General features: G+C 33.7%; 1 protein-coding gene across 3 annotated transcripts in view; it reads right to left on the reverse strand.

Annotated features, from left to right (window-relative positions):
- Positions 1-19,081, reverse strand: part of LOC127812351 (fatty acyl-CoA reductase 3-like) — a 121,226-nt gene that overhangs the window by 41,419 nt on the left and 60,726 nt on the right. Inside the window, exons 2-11 of one of the 3 annotated variants that reach the window (XM_052352780.1) lie at positions 12,892-12,994; positions 12,563-12,666; positions 11,986-12,191; positions 11,742-11,842; positions 11,264-11,456; positions 8,852-9,013; positions 7,881-7,962; positions 7,418-7,708; positions 6,883-7,010; positions 6,527-6,770 (exon numbers count right to left, since the gene is read on the reverse strand). In XM_052352780.1, the coding sequence (XP_052208740.1) occupies positions 6,617-6,770; positions 6,883-7,010; positions 7,418-7,708; positions 7,881-7,962; positions 8,852-9,013; positions 11,264-11,456; positions 11,742-11,842; positions 11,986-12,191; positions 12,563-12,666; positions 12,892-12,970 (1,500 nt within the window). In that variant the 5' untranslated portion in view covers positions 12,971-12,994 and the 3' untranslated portion in view covers positions 6,527-6,616. Of the gene's footprint in view, positions 1-6,526; positions 6,771-6,882; positions 7,011-7,417; positions 7,709-7,880; positions 7,963-8,851; positions 9,014-11,263; positions 11,457-11,741; positions 11,843-11,985; positions 12,192-12,562; positions 12,667-12,891; positions 12,995-19,081 lie in introns of those variants that run through there. The other 2 variants (XM_052352781.1, XM_052352782.1) reach the window with 2 other exon arrangements.

Consider the following 19,081-nt stretch of genomic DNA (forward strand, 5'->3'; position numbering starts at 1 on the left):
GCTCCAGCAGTATTTATGGATCTCATGAACATGGTGTTCACACCCTATTTGGACTAGTTCGTGATTGTATTTATAGATGATATATTGATTTATTCCTCAAATGAGAGCGATCATGAGGAGCACTTAAGGACGGTGCTAGGAACTCTCAGGAAGCATCAGTTATATGCCAAGTTCTCAAAGTGTGAGTTCTGGCTACCCCAAGTCGCGTTTCTTGGACACGTGATCTCTGCCAAAGGAATCTCAGTAGATCCGGCAAAAGTTGAGGTTGTTCAGGGATGGAAGCAGCCAACGAGTATGACGGAGATATGAAGCTTTTTGGGATTGGCAAGCTACTATCGAAGATTCGTGGAGGGATTTTCGAAATTAGTCGCACCTATAACGAAGCTTATTCAGAAGGATGTCAAGTTCGAATGGACTGCCAAGTGCGAGGAAAGTTTTCAAGAGCTCAAGGATCGACTAACCACAACACCTGTTTTAGCAATGTCAGGTGGGCTCGGAGGATTCGTTGTGTATACGGATGCCTCTAAGATAGGCCTAGGTTGCGTGTTAATGCAACACCGACGAGTGATCGCATATGGTTTGCGACAATTAAAGAGGCACGAAGTAAACTACCCGACGCATGATTTGGAATTGACAGCCGTAATATATGCTCTGAAACTATGGAGACATTACCTGTATGGTGAAACCTTTGAGGTGTTCATGAACCACAAGAGCCTGAAATATGTGTTCTCACAAAAGGAGTTGAACCTTCGACAATGACGATGGATGGAGTTTCTTAAGGACTACGACTGCACCATACAGTATCACTCGGGGCGTGCCAATGTGGTGGCTAACGCACTGAGTAGGAATGTACCTATTTCAATGGCCGGGATGATGGTCCGTGAGTGACAGATGTTAGAGGCTTTTAACCATCTGACGATGAGTGTAGTGGCGAAGGAATCATCCATCCTTATCGCTAGCATGGTAGTTCAGCTGGATTTGGTGAACAAAATACGGGAGGTATATGTGGATGATAAGCAAATACATCTATGGGTGGACGAGCATGGCCAGCCTAAGAGATCTGACTTTGAAATGCATGATGGCATATTGAGATTTTGGGAAAGGATCTACATGCCAAACTTGAAAGACTTAAGGCAAAGGATCTTAAATGAAGCCCACAGAACTCGTTATATAGTACACCCAGTAGCCACGAAGATGTATAGAGATCTCCGAGAAGTCTATTGGTGGCCGGGAATGAGAACAAGTGTGGCAAGGAAAGTAGCTCAATGTGATACATGCCAGAGGGTAAAGATCGAGCACCAGAGACTGGTTGGGCTCATGAAACCATTAGATATCCCAGAATGGAAATGGGAGCATGTCACGATGGATTTTGTGACAGGGTTTCCTAGGGGTCAGAAAGGTAACGATGCAATTTGGGTCATCGTAGATAAGCTAACAAAGTCAGCACACTTCTTGCCTACGCGAATGGATAGGCTAATACGAAAGTTTGCGGAGCAGTATATTGGAGAGATAATCGGACTTCATGGCACACCAGTAAGCATAGTCTCCGATCGAGATCCGAGATTTACCTCAAGATTTTGGGGAAGCTTGCAGGAGTACATGGGGACCCAATTGAATCTTAGTACGGCCTATCACTCGCAGACGGATGGATAATCTGAAAGGACCATTCAAACACTAGAAGACATGCTAAGGTCATGTGCCTTAGATTTTAAGGGTAACTGGGAAGAGCATCTGCCCTTGGTAGAGTTCGCTTATAACAACAGTTACCATAGCAGTATATGAATGGCACCTTATGAGGCCTTGTATGGAAGAAAATTTCGATCACTGATCTATTGGACCGAGGTAGGAGAGAGACAAATATTGGGACCTGAGTTGGTTCAGCAAACTACGAAAAAGATTCAGAAGATACAATAGAGAATTCGAACTACACAAAGTCGATAAAAGTCTTATGCAGACAAAAGGAGGCAAGAATTGGAATTCGAGGTAGGAGATCATGCGTATCTAAAAGTATTACCCCAGCATTTGGCGACACGGGGAAAAAAGAAAGGTAAGTTGAGACCTCGATTTATAGGACCTTATCTGGTCAAAGGACAGGTTGGACCGTTGGCTTACCGTTTAGAACTCCCTATTAGCCTGTCCAACATCCATGATGTCTTCCATGTGTCTCAGCTTCGAAGACATATACAGGATCCGACCCAAGAAATTTGTGTGGAAGTAATCGAGCTAAGAAATGATTTGAGTTATCCAGAGTCGCCCGAGCTAATCTTAGATCGATGCGACCAAGCTCTGAGGAATAAATTCATCCTGCTGGTAAAGATTCAATGGAGAAATCACACTGAGGAAGAAGGTACGTGGGAGCTCGAGAATACGATTAGGAAAAAATATCTCCAATTATTCGAGGAAATAAAATAAGAGTAGCAAAACTTTGTGGCTTTATATAATGTACTAAGAGTATTGTGAAATAAAGGGATAATTTTGAATAGTACATTTACATTTGAGTAAATATAGACTAATCTTGATATGTGTGACCCATGGTAAAGAGCTACAACGGGACATTCTATAATAAACACAGTATGCCCGATAGGCATTGTTTGTGTAAATAGTGTAAATTAATGTGGTTGCAAAAAAAAAATCAACGGTAATGCTTGGCTAAGAAATAGAAGACGTTACTCTTATAAATCATTAGCCAGATATTGATGTTTTAGTAAGTATAAATGCAAAAATTTTGAGGACAAAATTTCTTTAAGGGGGAGAGAATGTAATACCCAATAACTTTGGGTTGTTATTTTAAAGGAAAAATGGAAATTCGGGGAAAATAGGTATCTGAAAAGCCCAAAAAATTTACCGAATCAGCCGAAGGGAGAACCCTGAAGCTTAAATGTCTAAGGAAAAAGGAACGCCTTTAATGAGCATATCGAGGTAGGATTTTTAAGACGAAAAGAAATCGAATCAGAAATCATTTTCGATACAGTTATGGATCGGGTTGAAAAACTAAATTATCGTAGAAGACTCCTGAGAAGGTATCGGAAGCCTTGGGAAGCTCTGGTTTATCGAGTAAGACAACCCTTCAGAAGTTTCGGGAAGAAACCAAGAGGTTTAAAGCCAAAACGAAAATTCAGGCCTAAGTGTAATTTTTTAAAATTGCCGGAAAGGGTCAAGATGACATTTTTTGAAAGTTTCAAGGGAGAAATAGAAAGTTGAGGGGCTTTTGTGAAGAAGGGCCAAAACAGAAAAAAAAACCAAAACAGTGGGGCAAAAGTGCAAAAAAATGAAAATCTTGGCCATTGAATCCGATCAAGCCATGAGGGGTTGCTGAAAGTTTCTAGGGTTGCATGGGCAATGGTCAAGGAGGGCAAGGAGTGATGATGAGCCGACAATGGCCACTAGAGTGGTTGAATTTTTGAAAAAATTGGCAAAGAAAGTTGGCCAAAAAGTCGAGCCCTGCAACTAGTTTTTGCAGTCAATTATTGATGCTTTTAGGTCAATCTAGGGGCGGTGAAGACGCTTAAGGCAATGGGTAAGGCAGCCAAGGCCATTTGGAGCTTCAACATCGCCTATAATTAGAACACATTAATGGCCAAAAATTTCAAAGATTGGAGGCTCAAATCGAAGGTAAGAGGCAAGGATAGAGGGCTTTTGTTGCCCATAGGTTTAAGGTCATATCTGGAGCATTTGGTGAGCAATGGAGCAGAAACGAAGGAGAATCAAAGCCTCGCTGAAACCCTAAGCGGTCTGCCTGGCCGAGAATTCGAGCTTCAAATTGAGACACTTCCAGACCTCCTTTCGAGCCATCTCAGGTACCATTAGGATTGATTCAGCATAGGCTTGGTCATGGTGTAAAAATCCAGGTTTTTCGGCAAGCCATCGCCGGAGAAGATGACCAGTGCGTGGGCTCCACGTGCCAGTCTCACACGCCCTACCATCCGCCGGCGCGTGCGGCCTTGTATTTTTTTGTAATTTTTTTTTAAAATGTTTAGAAAATTATTTGGTGATTTTCCATGTAAAAATATTTGAAGAAAAATAGGTGTAGGTATTTATTTTGGAATATTAATAAAGAAAAATGGGATTGGACAGCGGTAGAGATAGGCCTGATCCAGGAATGGCGGGAGGGATGACTTGCCTAAGGCCCAAAATGCACAGATGCAAGAAGCGAGCAGAGAAGGATGCTGCCAAGACCGGGAAAACATTCATTTACCTTTTTCAAACAGTATTTTTCTTCCTAAGGAATAGTTTGCTGAATAAGTTTAGATGATTCCACATGTATTCTTTCCTTATCAGAATGTTTTTCCTTATCATCATGACCTCAATATATTGAAAGATAAAAATTGGGATTCGACTAGCAGAACTTTACTTACCATACAAGTTCTTCCTTCAAGAGGATGTAGGTTCCATTGGTTCCAATGCAACACTTGCCATGCACTTCCTTTCATAGTCTTCTTATTTCGATCGAAACTCCTTACAACTATACTTATTGATAGTAAACTTCTTGTGGCATACATATATGTATATATATATATATATATATGAGGACTTAATGTAATATTTTATAATTTTCTCGAAAAGAGAAATATATGTTTATTAATTTTTGCCATGCCAGGAATGTGAGTGTTCATAAAGTAGTCGTCCCGGTTAATGATTTTGGGATCAAAGTAAAACACATCTATCTAAGTATTGCCGCCATTTCGTGCTAGAATCTGCAACTTTTCCATATTTATATCATCGTAGCTGAATGTAAAAAACACCTTCACTTTTATACTCTTTTTTTTATTGTATATTATAATATAAAAGAATAAATTTTAAAATTAAGTGAAATGACATCAATTATCTATCTATTCTTAAGAATAGCATAAAAAATCTAAATTATAAAAAAATTTAATTATTAGGAGTAGGGGATCAATTTTAGAGGTTTGTTGAGACATAAAAATCAAAATAAATCTCATTAGACAGTTTTAAATTGTTAAACTATAACTGATCACTAATTTTATAAAGTTATAATTTAAAAATTTGTGACAATTTATAATTTGAAGAATTTAAACGTTTGATGTTTTGTTTCTCATTAGCAGATGCATTCTATTCCATCTACCGACGGCCAATCCTTTCAGCAAATTAAAAAGCTTCTGGTTGTGGCGATTAACTGTATATCTCTTTAATGACTACTGAAACCAGTTGGATAGCGAAGTGACTCTTTACATTTATGTTAATTAAAATCCTAATTAAACGTGAAGCTAAGCATGAGTAATTAAGGATTACAACCACCTCATCTGTATTCAATTTCATTAAGAATTATCACTACTTATAAATGATTATAATAGTCATATAATAACATATTATAAAACTTAAAAAATGTTAAATATAACAAATTAACTTATATTGTTATAAAAATTACATTGTTATAATTTAAAAAGTTATAACTTTTATAACAATATAATGTATATTGTTATAAAAATTATTTTTCATTATTTTAACATTTAATTGAAACTTGACACATTAAAATTGCCTAAATGATCATATGAATACTATTTGTGTACTCTTATTTGTTGTCACTGTGTTACGACATATTTTTTTATTAATTTATAATTTTTAAAGCAGTAAACTTATTAATTTAGACATCAAAAATTTTAAATCAAAATTACAATACAACAAATTATAAATTTTTTATTTTAAAATCAAAATTACAATACAACAAATTATAACTTTTTTATTTTAAGCTAGCTAGGTTGCTGGGCTATAGTGGGCCAACAAGCATGAGGCGAGCCAGGCCGAGCTTAGTTAACCACGAGCTAAGCCAGGCAAGCTTACAAGCCTCTTGACGGTTTGACATCATTAATTAAAAACACATATTAAATAATTTAGAGGCACATAATATTATATTTAAAGACATTTACGAATTTTTGACTCTCATAATTATATTAGAACCATACAGATACAGATTTTCATATTGCTTGCGTTAGCTATTGAAATGGTTGAATGAAGTACTTTGCCGGTATCTCCAGGACACATGCCTTTCTGGATTGGAGGAAAATAAATGATGCTCCAAATCCCTGTGGATATGTAAGCCCTTTTCAGTACAGGGAATTGGATGAAGTAGACATGGGATTGGACAGCGGCAGAGATAGGCCTGATCCAGGAATGGCGGGAGGGATGACTTGCCTAAGGCCCAAAATGCACAGATGCAAGAAGCGAGCAGAGAAGGATGCTGCCAAGACCGGGAAAACATTCATTTACCTCTTTCAAACAGTAATTTTCTTCCTAAGGAATAGTTTGCTGAATAGGTTTAGATGATTCCACATGTATTCTTTCCTTATCAGAATGTTTTTCCTTATCATCATGACCTCAATATATCGAAAGATAAAAAGTGGGATTCGACTAGCAGAACTTTACTTACCATACAAGTTCTTCCAGAGGATGTAGGTTCCATCGGTTCCAATGCAACACTTGCCATGCACTTCCTTTCTTAGTCTTCTTATTTCGATCAAAACTCCTTACAACTATACCTATTGATGGTGAACTTCTTGTGGCATACATATATGTATATATATGAGGACTTAATGTAATATTATTCTATAATTTTTTCTTAGAAGAGAAACACATGTTTATTAATTAATGCAATTATCACTTAAAACACATGCTTTACAATTCCAGGAATGTGAGTGTTCATGAAGTAGTCGTCCCAATTAATGATTTTGGGATCAAAGTAAAATACATCTGTCTCAATGCTGTCACCATTTCGTGCTACAATCCGCAACTTTTCGGTGTTTATATCATCGTAGCTGAAAGCAAAAAACACCATTAGGCTAATTAGCCATATGGATATGAATATTAGTAATTAATTAATGAATTATTAGATTAACACCAAGGCAAATATATGTAATTAGCACTTACATGCCCTTAAAGAATAGGTAAGGTTGGTAAATCTCAACCAACCGCATCACAAAGTTGATCTTTCGATGTAGATCCATGTACATTTTTTGAAAATATTGACAAAATATTGTGTTTACTAGTTGTAATCCCTGTAGAAAGGATAGGAAATGACACCATTAGATTCCATAAAGATAAAAAAAAAAAAATCTATTAAATCCCCTTACATAAAGTTTTACCATCTTAAAATTTTATTTTTGACAGAGAACCCCTTAGAAATCATTCTATAGTCACTTAAAATTTTTTCTAGCATGTGAATTTAGTTTTTTTTTACAGTTAATTTTAGGTCAAGAGGTTATCTATCAAAATAAAACTATAACTGGTAATTGAAGTGTCCCAAAATATAAATTTTAATTAAGGGGGTTTACTAAATATATAAAAAAAAAAGAACATCACAGTAACATTAATGATTAATTAGAAGACATATTTGACATTAATTAATTTAGTTAAAGAAATACTAAAGTTGACATTAACCAGAAAAATTAATCAACTAACAAACCTTGAGTGGAAGGACGTAACGAAATGCCATGTATCTGCGGAAGCTATCCATGGAGCTGAACACTGTGACCTCGCCAACTTTGACGGGTTTTCCATCTTTTCCAAACCAAGGATGCTTAGTGAAGTAATGGAGGGCATAATCCTGGAGTTTGGTGAATCTTATGGGATTAGCTACCGATGAACCCACATGATATATTATGGTCTCTTCATCCCCTGCGGCTGCTTGATTAATTGCATAATAATCAGCTGCCATGGCCGCCATCATCGCATTAACCACGAGGTCTGCCGGGATCTGCATTCATCCAATAATAATTAATTAATCCTCTAAATGAACATTAATTGATTTTCTTAATTACTTGGGCAAAATAAACATGGTTGAATCATGATCATAGTTAATTAATTACTGCTTACTAAATTAGAAAATGATGCGTTTAATTAATTAATTAATTAATTAATTAGCCCACCACATCCATTACTGATCCTGGATCACCAAGGAAGCACGTCAACTTTCCTTTGCCATATCCGACGACCAAGCTATCAATCGTTCTGCATGTAATCAGCCAAAACACAACTCAAACAAATATACCCGACTCAACAATTTCGGGCGTGAGCCGAGGTGAGTTTATTGAGGTAAGTTTAAAAGTTAATGTTTGGTAAATATTTGAGTTAAAATAGAAAAATGACTAAAAATGATGTAAAGTTAATTGTAAATATTATATATATAATTTATAATAATTTATATTTTAAATATAAAACAAAAATTCAATTAAAACCATGTTTTTATTTTCTTCAATCAACTGTGCATAACTCAATATTTGTGATTAAAGAATATATAGTTAATAAATCTATTTTATAAAAATATTTAAAAGTAGTATTAAAATAAATATATTTATTAGAATATATTTTCTATATATATAAATATAAAGTAAGAAAGAGTATATGTGGACTTTTATTGGGACACATGACAAATTAAAATTTGTTTTTAGTTATTATAGAAGGATAAAATTAAAATACACAAAAAAATAAAATATATTATTTCTCTTAAACTCGACATCACCAAAATTGTGAAATTGAGTTTTGGGTTTAGTTGGAAAAGTAAGTGTTTACCAAATTAAAATTTTAGTATTTGGCCCCCAACTCAACTCAATTAGGATGGAAACTCAATTAGATTAATCATAGATGCCACTACTAAAGCTCAAATGAGCTAAATCACGAGATTTCTTGTCAAAAAAACAGATAAAAACTAAAATAGATAAAAATAAATTAATTAACCTGTAAAAAAAACCCCAACAAAAACTAAACGCCAGCTCAAAAATAAGCACCCTGGAGAGCCCAAAAAAAACTACCAAACCCTTGGCTGGTTATAATTAAGTTTGTATATATTTAATTACCAATTAAGAAAAAATAAAAAAATAAGAGTTTGTATTGTACGTACCTGACACCTTCAACCCAACCTGGGAAAGGTTCCTTGAAAGTACTAGTTATAATAGCGGGACGAATGATAACTATAGGTAGATTTCCTTTCAAGTCTCCCAAAAGCATCTCTCCCATTGCCTTTGTAAACACATAGGTGTTCGGCCACCCATACTTCCTTGCCCTACCAAACAAAAACAGATCCAAATGGTTCACCTTAATTTTATGTGTGATTGATCAAAATGTCATATTTCTTTTTTTTATTTTATCAAAATGTCATATTTCTTTTTTATTTTATTTTATCAAGACGTCATATTTCATATGCTTTTGGTTGTCTCAAGAGTATGAATTAGGCAACTTTAATTATATATTACAGAACCTATATATTAAATTCTGTCTTTTTTTATATTTAAATTTTGCAGTTATTAATTAGGACTAGAAATATGTAAATTGGGAAAAATTTACAGATATAGATTGATTTATGATATTCAATTTGGGTAAAATTGATTTGATTTGATTTGATTCCTTTTCTTGTCACACACACACGCATATATAGATTGTTGATGTGCCATGGGCTATATATTCACATTTATGTTCTCATATATCGCCATGAAAGCAGAAGTTATGTTTCACCTTAATTATAGCATTGCTTTATTAATTGTGTTTTTCAATCATCTATATGGGAAGTTAGTTTGGAAGTTGGAGATTGTGTTGAAAATAATCCCAAATTTAAGCGTAGAAAAGGGCTTCTGATTATGGCTTTGGCTTAATTGATAGACATAATTACCCCAACTTTAGGAGATTTATTTTCTTGTACAATTTTTTAGACCAATAATTAAATAATGTATTGGCGGAATCCTCATCTAATTATCTTATATTAGATCTGTCATCTGTGGGTTGTACTATGCATATAGAAGTAAAAAGTAATTTTTAAATGAATGATGTTTGAAGATGGTAAATTAATTTTTATATCTTCTACACAAATTTTAAATCAATATGAGATGTGATGCAATGTTTTAAGTGATTGAATAGACTTCACTTTTAACTCATGCATGTTTTAATTGCAGTACTGCGCGATAGATTTGATTTTTTTTTTTTTTTTGAGACATTTTAGTTTTGTCTCTAGATGTCTTTTCAAACAAAAACGTTAAGGGCCCCCTCATAACATAGGATTCCAAATGTCTTCTGTCAGGCACATTTAATAGTTAGTCTCTAATACTTTGTAGAGACAATTTATAATAAAATTGCTTCAAAAATAAAATTTGTTATAATGTCAAGTTTTTTTGTATGAAATGTTTTAATTGCTTATTTATAAATATACCTAAATTAACATTTCATTCATTTAAGAGGAGCGCAGTGGGGCAACAAGACAACCTATCTTTATTTTTTTAAACTAAAAATCCGATCTGCCAACTTAAGTGTCCATTTCAGGGACAAGTATGAGAAGAGGTAGCATTTGATGCATCGAATTAAATAAATCTTACTTGAGATGATCGTTCTTTTGCAACCTCTTGTGTTCGTGTTTTTGATTATGCAATGAGAGGTAAATCACAAGTTAGACCTTTGTCTCTTATATAAAAGAAGAATTAAACTCATGATCCACCGGACTATTCTGACATATCGCTCGCCCTTTAGTCATCTAACCTATATATTGGGCCAAATAATAATAAATCTTACCTTGTTCTTCCTTTCTGTGCATTCATTAATGTCTGCACCGTACCCCCACTCAGTGTCCCTGGCAACCTTTCTTTTTGTGAAAGGATGAATTTGTCCCAAGGGAGGCCCTTTTCTTCCTCACTCAAATGGGTGCATGTATGAACCCCCCATCAGTCATAAACCTCTCTTCTCCATTTCAATCTATGTATGAGGTTATTTTGTAGCCATGACCTCTTAATGAGAGTACACTCATCTGCAAAGATCGCTTTTATCTCCTTTTTGGAGCCCTCAAGCCATCAAGAATAGCCTCCAAAAAAATTAAATGGGTTTATTGTTCGGATAGAAGATTCTCTCTTGTTAGGTTCTTTTTGCCCTCATCTCTAGTTCTCGACTATTTGAAATTTTGTTGAAGAAGTGGGTTTGATTTATAAAGCCTGTTGTGTTGCTCACTATTTGATTTTCTTTAACTTTCCTGCTCAAGTATGCAAGTGTTGTTGGGATTTATCCATAGTTTGTTTGCATCTTGTGTTGTATTAATGGGATGTCCTCCATCTTTAGTCTACAATGTCGGAGGCTAAGCTGCAGTTGTTTTAAGTTCTTACGTATTCAAAAACTAAAAATAAAAAAAGAAATTTTAAAGTGACCATGGGTATATCATCCCCTACTTGGGTCTTACGATTACTAATCAAGTAAATTATATTAGAAATTATAAATGCTTCAATTAATTGGTTAATAAGATATACAGTTAATTAATTGTTGATGAATTGTGGCAACTAACCTTTGAATGCCCAAATCTTTCATTGCCTTTGTAATTTCTCCCTCTGTGGCTCCTACCAGCCGGAGCTCGCTCAATCTTGCCTCCACGACTTTCTTCTCCATGTCGATGTCGAGCCCTGGGGCTCCATTCAGAGCCTCACCCATGCGATAGGACTTCTCCAATATGAGCCCACCCCTCTCACCAGATACATAAGCTGCAAAATTACCCCATTTTAATTAAAAATGGTGCTTATTTCAATTATATATTAATTGATTGTCCACTAGCCTAAATAACTCTATCTGTGCGTGTGTGTGCGGTGATAATTAAGAAATTAAATTATTATTAAATCATAATTAATCAAACACATTCAAACTTCTATGAAGAGAGCAATAACTTGTGTGCCGAAATACTAATAATAATAATAATAATAAATATAACATAAATCAAATTAACAAGCAATTAATTCATCAGTCCTTGATTGACCAATGAATGTTCTAACCAGTGGACACATGGAGAAGCATCTTTGTCTTGGCACACTTCTTTGAAAAGTTGAGAACATGCTTAGCTCCCAATGTGTTTAGATGCAATGCCACATCATATCTACACACAAAATTAATAAAAAAACAAAACGCACAATAAATATTTGAATCTAGTACTTATTGTCGTCGTAATGAATATATATATATATATATGTTGTATATATGATGATAAGATGAACTGAAAGTCAGTAAGCCCATATATACCTTTCATCAAAGTTGGTTGCTGCGGCCAGGTTAACTACTATATCCACTTCTCTCCACATCTCTTCCACCAAGTTCAAGTCTTTCACGCCCAAGTTCTTATCGGTGCAAATGTCTCCGGCCACCGGCGTCACCTTTTCGGCTAGAAGGGAGCTCAAATTTGCCCCCATTTTCTCCCTTAGAACCCTAAACAAGTCCTTTGCTATGACCTATAATATATATATATATACACACACACATGCATGTATGTTACTGTATATGTAATTATGTATGTATGAATATATAGCAGCAATCACCCATTCAAAACGGCTGAAAAATTAAATCATGCAATTTTGATTTGGATGGAGTTTGGTTCATTGCACAGAAGAAGATACCACTCGTCCAAAATAATGCATGATGGTGATACGTTTTCTAAATTATTTGTTTATTATTTTATATAAAAAGACTGCTCGTATATTAAAAGGTGGCATCTGATTCATGAGTCATGATATATATTTCTTGTTTGTTTACCGGGAAAAGTTTACACAAAGCGTGACTCAGAGATATAGTCAGAGAGAGAGAGAGAAGTGTTGGCGCTGACCTCATTGTGTAACCTCTGCGAGGCCGATTTGGCATCTGCAGCTCTTAAAAGAAGGTAGAGCTTCTTCACATTTGGTTGAGCTCTAAGTATCTTCTCCACAAAAACTACATCCATTCAAGCATGGTGTCACCATATTCACAGGTATATATACATATATATATATATGCATGTCTAATCACGCGAGTTGTAATCTAATAATAATGTGGTCAGTCTGAATTCTAAGTTCAAACACTAATTAAGTTCCTAGCGGTGTAATCTTATTTATAAAAAATATTATATTATATACATATGTACATGGAGAGAGAGAGAGAGAGAGAGAGGGAGGGTACTCTTTGCTAGAAAGCCAGTGGCACCAGTGACTAAAATGGTCCTGCTCTCTAGAAACTGGAGAATACTAGGCAACTCCATTGAAGAAGAAAATGATAAGCAGGAAGAGAGAGAGGGAGAGAGAGCCCAAGAAACAGGAAAGACGACGAGAGAGCTCAAGTGAAGAAGCCCAATAACAGTTCATATATATAGGGTGATGATGCTCAAAATGGTACACAGGATGGAGTGCACGCAATTCCTTAGATTTTAGGTCTAAGAAATACTAATTTAATTAATATATGGATTGCTTTCACAAATGGTTATAGACATTTTGTTTCAACAAATGTATCCTGTAAACCCAAATAATTAGACTCCAATTAATACAATTATTAAAGATAAAAACTGATAAATGTGTTTTAAGTGTAATGTCATGTGTCTCTAAATCATTTAATTTGTGTTTTTAATAATGATTAATTGTTACTAAAGATATAACTATGAACACAAGTGAACAGGACAAATATTTGGCTCTAAGACTTCAGACAAAAATCATAGCCTAAGAAAGATCAATTATATGGTTTTTACATTATAAAACCATGGAGTTCAATAGAATTTTATGATTTCAAAAAATAATACTAACTTTTGTTTCAAAAGTCAATTATTGTCTTGATATAGAATTTTATGCAAAATAATTGGTGTATATCATGGTTTGAGAAATTTATCGAATTTACAAACTTAGTGAGGTGAGAAATTTAAATAGTAATTTATAATTAATTTAAATAAATATTAAATATGTAAGTTGATTAAAAATACAGAAAAAGTTAAAAATAATGTAATTAATAATAATGGCATTTTCTGAAATATGAGCTAAAATAAATTAATATATATTTTGTCACTCACAGAAGCAACAGTCTTCATGAAACTCCCTACAGATTAATTTAATATATATGTTGATGTTAATTTGGATGTCTTCAACACTTGTGGCCATTTCTCTGACCTCCAATTTGTGTGTATTTTTGTTGCCCTAACCTCAAGGACACTACTTGTGTGGGCGTTAGGTTAATAATTATTGTCTATTGATGACTTCTGCACTGAAAAATATTTATGAAGATGATTTATGGGCTGCAAATATTGTTGAGACTCAAAATTCTTATACCATTTTTTTTTCTTTTTAGGTAGTATTTTTTAAAATGAGTAAGGTAAAAGAGTATCGAGATAAGATTAGAATATTTTCTGAATCAAGATATATAATGATCAAAATAAGATTGTGAAGCATTTCAAAATTTATACCATATATTTTATTAATTTTTTTAAAATTTAATGAGAATTATATATTTTTTATATGTGTATTAAATACATATGATAAACACCAAGATAAGGGTCTTTTTATTAAAATATCTCTTGTAAGCACCCCCGCCCGAATATCTCAACCACCCGGACTATCCGAATGGGAGCGCCTACGGAAGGGAAAAAGAATGGAACACATAAGACCAAAACCACCCTGGCATGCATACACAAAAATAAGAACAACGGAAGTAAAACTAAACACATGCATGCACTACGGGTAGCCCGCTAGCACAACGATCACACGATAAATAAATAAACATAGATTCATGTGCCGACATACACGAGACTCGAGAAAAGACTTGGCACAATACAAAATAATAGAATAAACCCTACTCAGACATCAGAGTTGATAGGAATTGACGGGACTGCCTGTACATCATACCGACTCTGCCGCTAAAAGATGACTCCCTTGCCATGGCCCACGCTGCCACTACTTGGAATGATGGAAAGCAAGATGAGTCGAAAGACTCAGCAAGCATAAGGAAATAAAGGCTGAAGGCTGTATAGATCCAATAAACTCTCCCCAGAATAAACCCCCAAGTACACACAAGCCGTGAGACGCTACAACACAATAGTATAACATAATAAAAGCACATACCGGTCCTTGGGGCCCACACAAGACACACGACACCCAATTCCCATACCAACCTGTCGCTGCTTTAAGAGGCAACATGTATTTCCAACAAACCTGCGCGCACTGTCCCGGGTCGGTACTCCAGTCACCCGTCCATGTCGGTACTCCCAACATCGAAGCCATAGGCTCCCTCGGAACGGTACTCCCGTCCAAGAACTATATACTACCAGTAGCCATGCAATGCACATAGAAATGCAATGGCGTAGTGAGCATCAACGTGATACATGGCGCCCATACATCCAGGCATCAGGCCATGCTCCGCCCACATAGTAAACCACACACAATGCATATGCCCGTGCTGGATGTAACCTAACCAAGCTAGAATGTCTGTGTCCAAGTATACTCAATAAATGAATATCCCAACATGCAACCCGTACCCATGTGCATATCAAATCATAAATAGTTATATAATGAATCTAAACGTGCAGTAAATCACGTATTGGCAGAGCTGGTCAGCAGTGCCCGGCATCGGTCAACGGCCAGTGACTAGGAGTGTCCACCCGACGGTCCACTTCAGGGCCGTACAATAGTCTACCCCAACGTCACCAACAATCAACCCCTGTCCTACTGCTCGATAGCTCTAACCGAACCATAAATAAATTCGAGAAAAATAATAAATAAACCCGCACGTCTAGGAACCTAATTCCCAGGCTAGTTCAGCATCATTCCCAAAAGGAGTGGGGGCGGTACAAACCCCCATAGGCTCACAACGAATAAAATTCTAGAAGTCTCGGATTTAATTTAAATTAAAATAAATGAATAATGATTCAATAATTAATGCTAGGTGCCGAATTAGAGTAAGGGAAAGGATAAAATACAGGAAATCACGGGGTCTTTCACGGGAACTAAAGATCATGAGAAGAGGGTTAGGAGCTTGCCTTTACACGACCGTTTCTTGCATTACTTGCACTCTCGCTGCGAAGTAAAATGTTTAATAGCAATTAATAAAACTCATAACTCGCATTAATTAAATCTAACCGTGTAATATAAATAATTTAACTGTCTAAAATCTCATGTAGGCGTACCACAATTAAAATCCCAACGAGTTTCATATTTAATTTAAATTAAATCACACTAATAACATTCTCAATTATACAATTAATACGCGCCACCAAAACGAATTAAGAGAAGACGAGGGGTTCATAAAATGGAAAGAAATTATAAGAGTAGGTGAGAGCTTGTCTGTATCTAGTCGTTTACAACGTTTTCACACTTAAATGCCATCAAAATAATACACGCTGTAAAATAGAATAACTCCCAAAATTAATAAAATTAGACCTAAAATAAAATTTCAACCATACAGAATAATTATTACATATTTATTTACTTACCTGATTAATTAAACCACGATTAAACGTAATTTAATCTTCAATTTTTTTCTCCAAAAATCGGCCCCGCGTGCTGCTTCTTCTTCCCTTTAATTCCTCTCCGCTTTCTGCCCGATTTGATCCAATTTCGTGCTGCAATTGCAGCTTAAAAATTAAGAGAAATGAGACCTCCAACGGCTGCCGCGTGGCAGCCCAGCTGGTGCCGCCGCCTTGCCCAAAACGACGTCGTTTTGGGCAAGGTTTGGCTGGAAAATTCCAGCCAAAATCCATCACTGCGCGCACACCGCGGGGGGCTCGAACCCGTGACCTGCTGCTCCCTCGTGCGCGGGCGTGACCGCGCAATCTTGCTGCATTCTTCAACATATAAACACTAAATTAGATTTAAGGTTATCCCACAACGGTTCCGGAAATTACATTTAAACCCCCATACTTTCATAAGTTCTCATAAACACCCCATATCAAAATATCTCTTATACCCTCAGATTTCCAACAATTAATTTCCCACTTCCATAATACAAATAATTTAATAATTATCAACCAAATAATTTAATTAATTAAATTTAATTCCTTATTTTCCTCAAAACCACACAAGTAAATACTTCCACTTAAATTCTCAAATATGCATTAATGTCCTCAACACCGAATTAATATTCATTATTTATTTCTGAATTTTCAGGATATTACTTCTCTATTACTAAATTCATTTAAAACTGTATATTAACATCAACAATAAATTTATAATTAAAATAATATTTTATGATTAATGTGAATTGTTAAAAAATAAAAATAAAAAATAGTATTTTATTTTCTAAATCTATGTTCAAAAATAGATTCTAAAAAAACTCCGTAATTAAAAATAATTATTGGTAAAATTACAATAATCCCACATAGATAATTAAAATTGTCAAAACATATTTTCATAATAGATAATAAAATATAAAATTGAATGAAATAATTTAAAAAATCCATGAAATGAATTTGTAGTAGATAATAAAATATATATAGAGAGAGAGAAAAATTTAAAATTTTAAAATCAGTGAAAGGAATAATTTCATTTAAATTTTAAAAAAATCAAAATATATGGCAATTTAAAAATATATTAAATGACATTAATTTTAAGAATTAAATAAATAAGTTCTTTTAAAACCAATCTCATTGTAAATTAAGAGTTAATAAATTTAAATTTTAAAAATATATTAAATGACATTTATTATCCTATAAGGGACATATTAGTAATTTAGGTTTATTTGAAAAATATCAAATAAATTTATTTATAAAAAATAAAATAAGAAATCATGTGAGGATTTTTTTGAAGAAGATCAGATAAGTTTAACAAATGCGTTGGAAATGATAAATATTCTAAATGCTTTCTATATTTAACATTTTTTATTTTATATCTTAATTAACAAATATTAACTCAATAAATGGAATGCACATCTCTTCTTATATTACAACTCCTTCTAATCCAGCCTTTGCATCTAAAGGCATTGGGTGACATGGGTCGATAGAAAAACTATGGTTGGTTGGTCAGTTGTTTATTAAATAGAAACAAAATATAACAAGTTAATGAAAACTGCAACCCCATTTAAGAATATTTGTGGCCCTAGGTGCGAATTACCTTGATGGTCCTTTAATTATAATATAAATAAATATTAAAAATTATTTAATTTTTACTTTACTTGCTTTTTGAGATACAAAATTACTCATTAAATTTTTGTATTTGAGTTCAAAAAATAAATAATTTTCAATAATATAGGCAAGAGAAAAAAAATTTAAAAATGTAAGAGTTAAATAAGCAAAAAATGTGAAGAATCTACAATCAAGTCTTACAACTTAAAAAGTCATCGATCCACTTTTTTTTTTTTTTTCTTTAATGCCCAGATCAATGGAGATTTCTCAAATAAAATTTTTGTCATCCCAAAAATCATCTTATCAAATTGTTCTCTTAAAATTATGTCACTTCTTGTCTTTTTTTATTTTTTTTCTAGCTATTACATTACTAGTTTACATTTCACTATTTATTACATAATATTAAAAAATTATTAGTGAACTTGGAGAGTTGAGAGTCTTCTTGTCTAAATGACATCTAATTATTATTCATTACTTAACATTGAAAAATAATTTATGGACGTAAGGAGTAGGGGTTGTTCCTCTAAATAAAATAACAAAATATGAATTCAAATAAAAATCAATATAAAATAGAATTAATAATTTTACATTTCAAAAATAAAAAAATACATTTTAATTAATAAGTGATTTTGGGACCACTCCTTTTTGGGAGCCCTAGGCATAGCTCTTAGTGGTCTTTGCTATGAATCGTGGTTGGATACAAGTGACGGACGATGAGTATAGTTGATAAGTTAGAAAAAACAAACAAGGGAAAAGGCGAATTCCTTTTTTATTTTTTCTAAGTATGAAATTAAATAGGGTTTCCACCAATACTTATTTTTAGTGAATTTATATTATAAATTTAAGAGAAATATTTTCCCGCATGATTGAGATTTAGCATAATTTAGAGGGTATATTCCCTTCATCTATAAATCATATTCACTTCTATTAACTTAACAAAATATAAATTTATAATTCATCAAATTATAAATTGTCACAGATTTTTAAATTATAACTTTAATTATAAAATTAGTGATATCAGTTATAGTTTAACAATTTAAAACTGTCTAATGAGATTTATTTTGAGTTTTATATCTCAATAAACCACTAAATTGATCCTCTACTCCTAATATTTTTTTTATATATATAATTTAGATTTTGTATGCTATTCTTAAGAATAGATAGATAATCAATGTCTTTTCGTTTAATTTTAAAATTTATCCTTTTATATTATAATACACAATAAGAAAGAGTATACGGAGAGAGAAATACATCAAACACAAATTAGCATTGGAAATT

This window comes from Diospyros lotus, chromosome 1 (genome assembly GCF_014633365.1).
Source record: "Diospyros lotus cultivar Yz01 chromosome 1, ASM1463336v1, whole genome shotgun sequence".
Lineage (NCBI taxonomy): Eukaryota > Viridiplantae > Streptophyta > Magnoliopsida > Ericales > Ebenaceae > Diospyros > Diospyros lotus.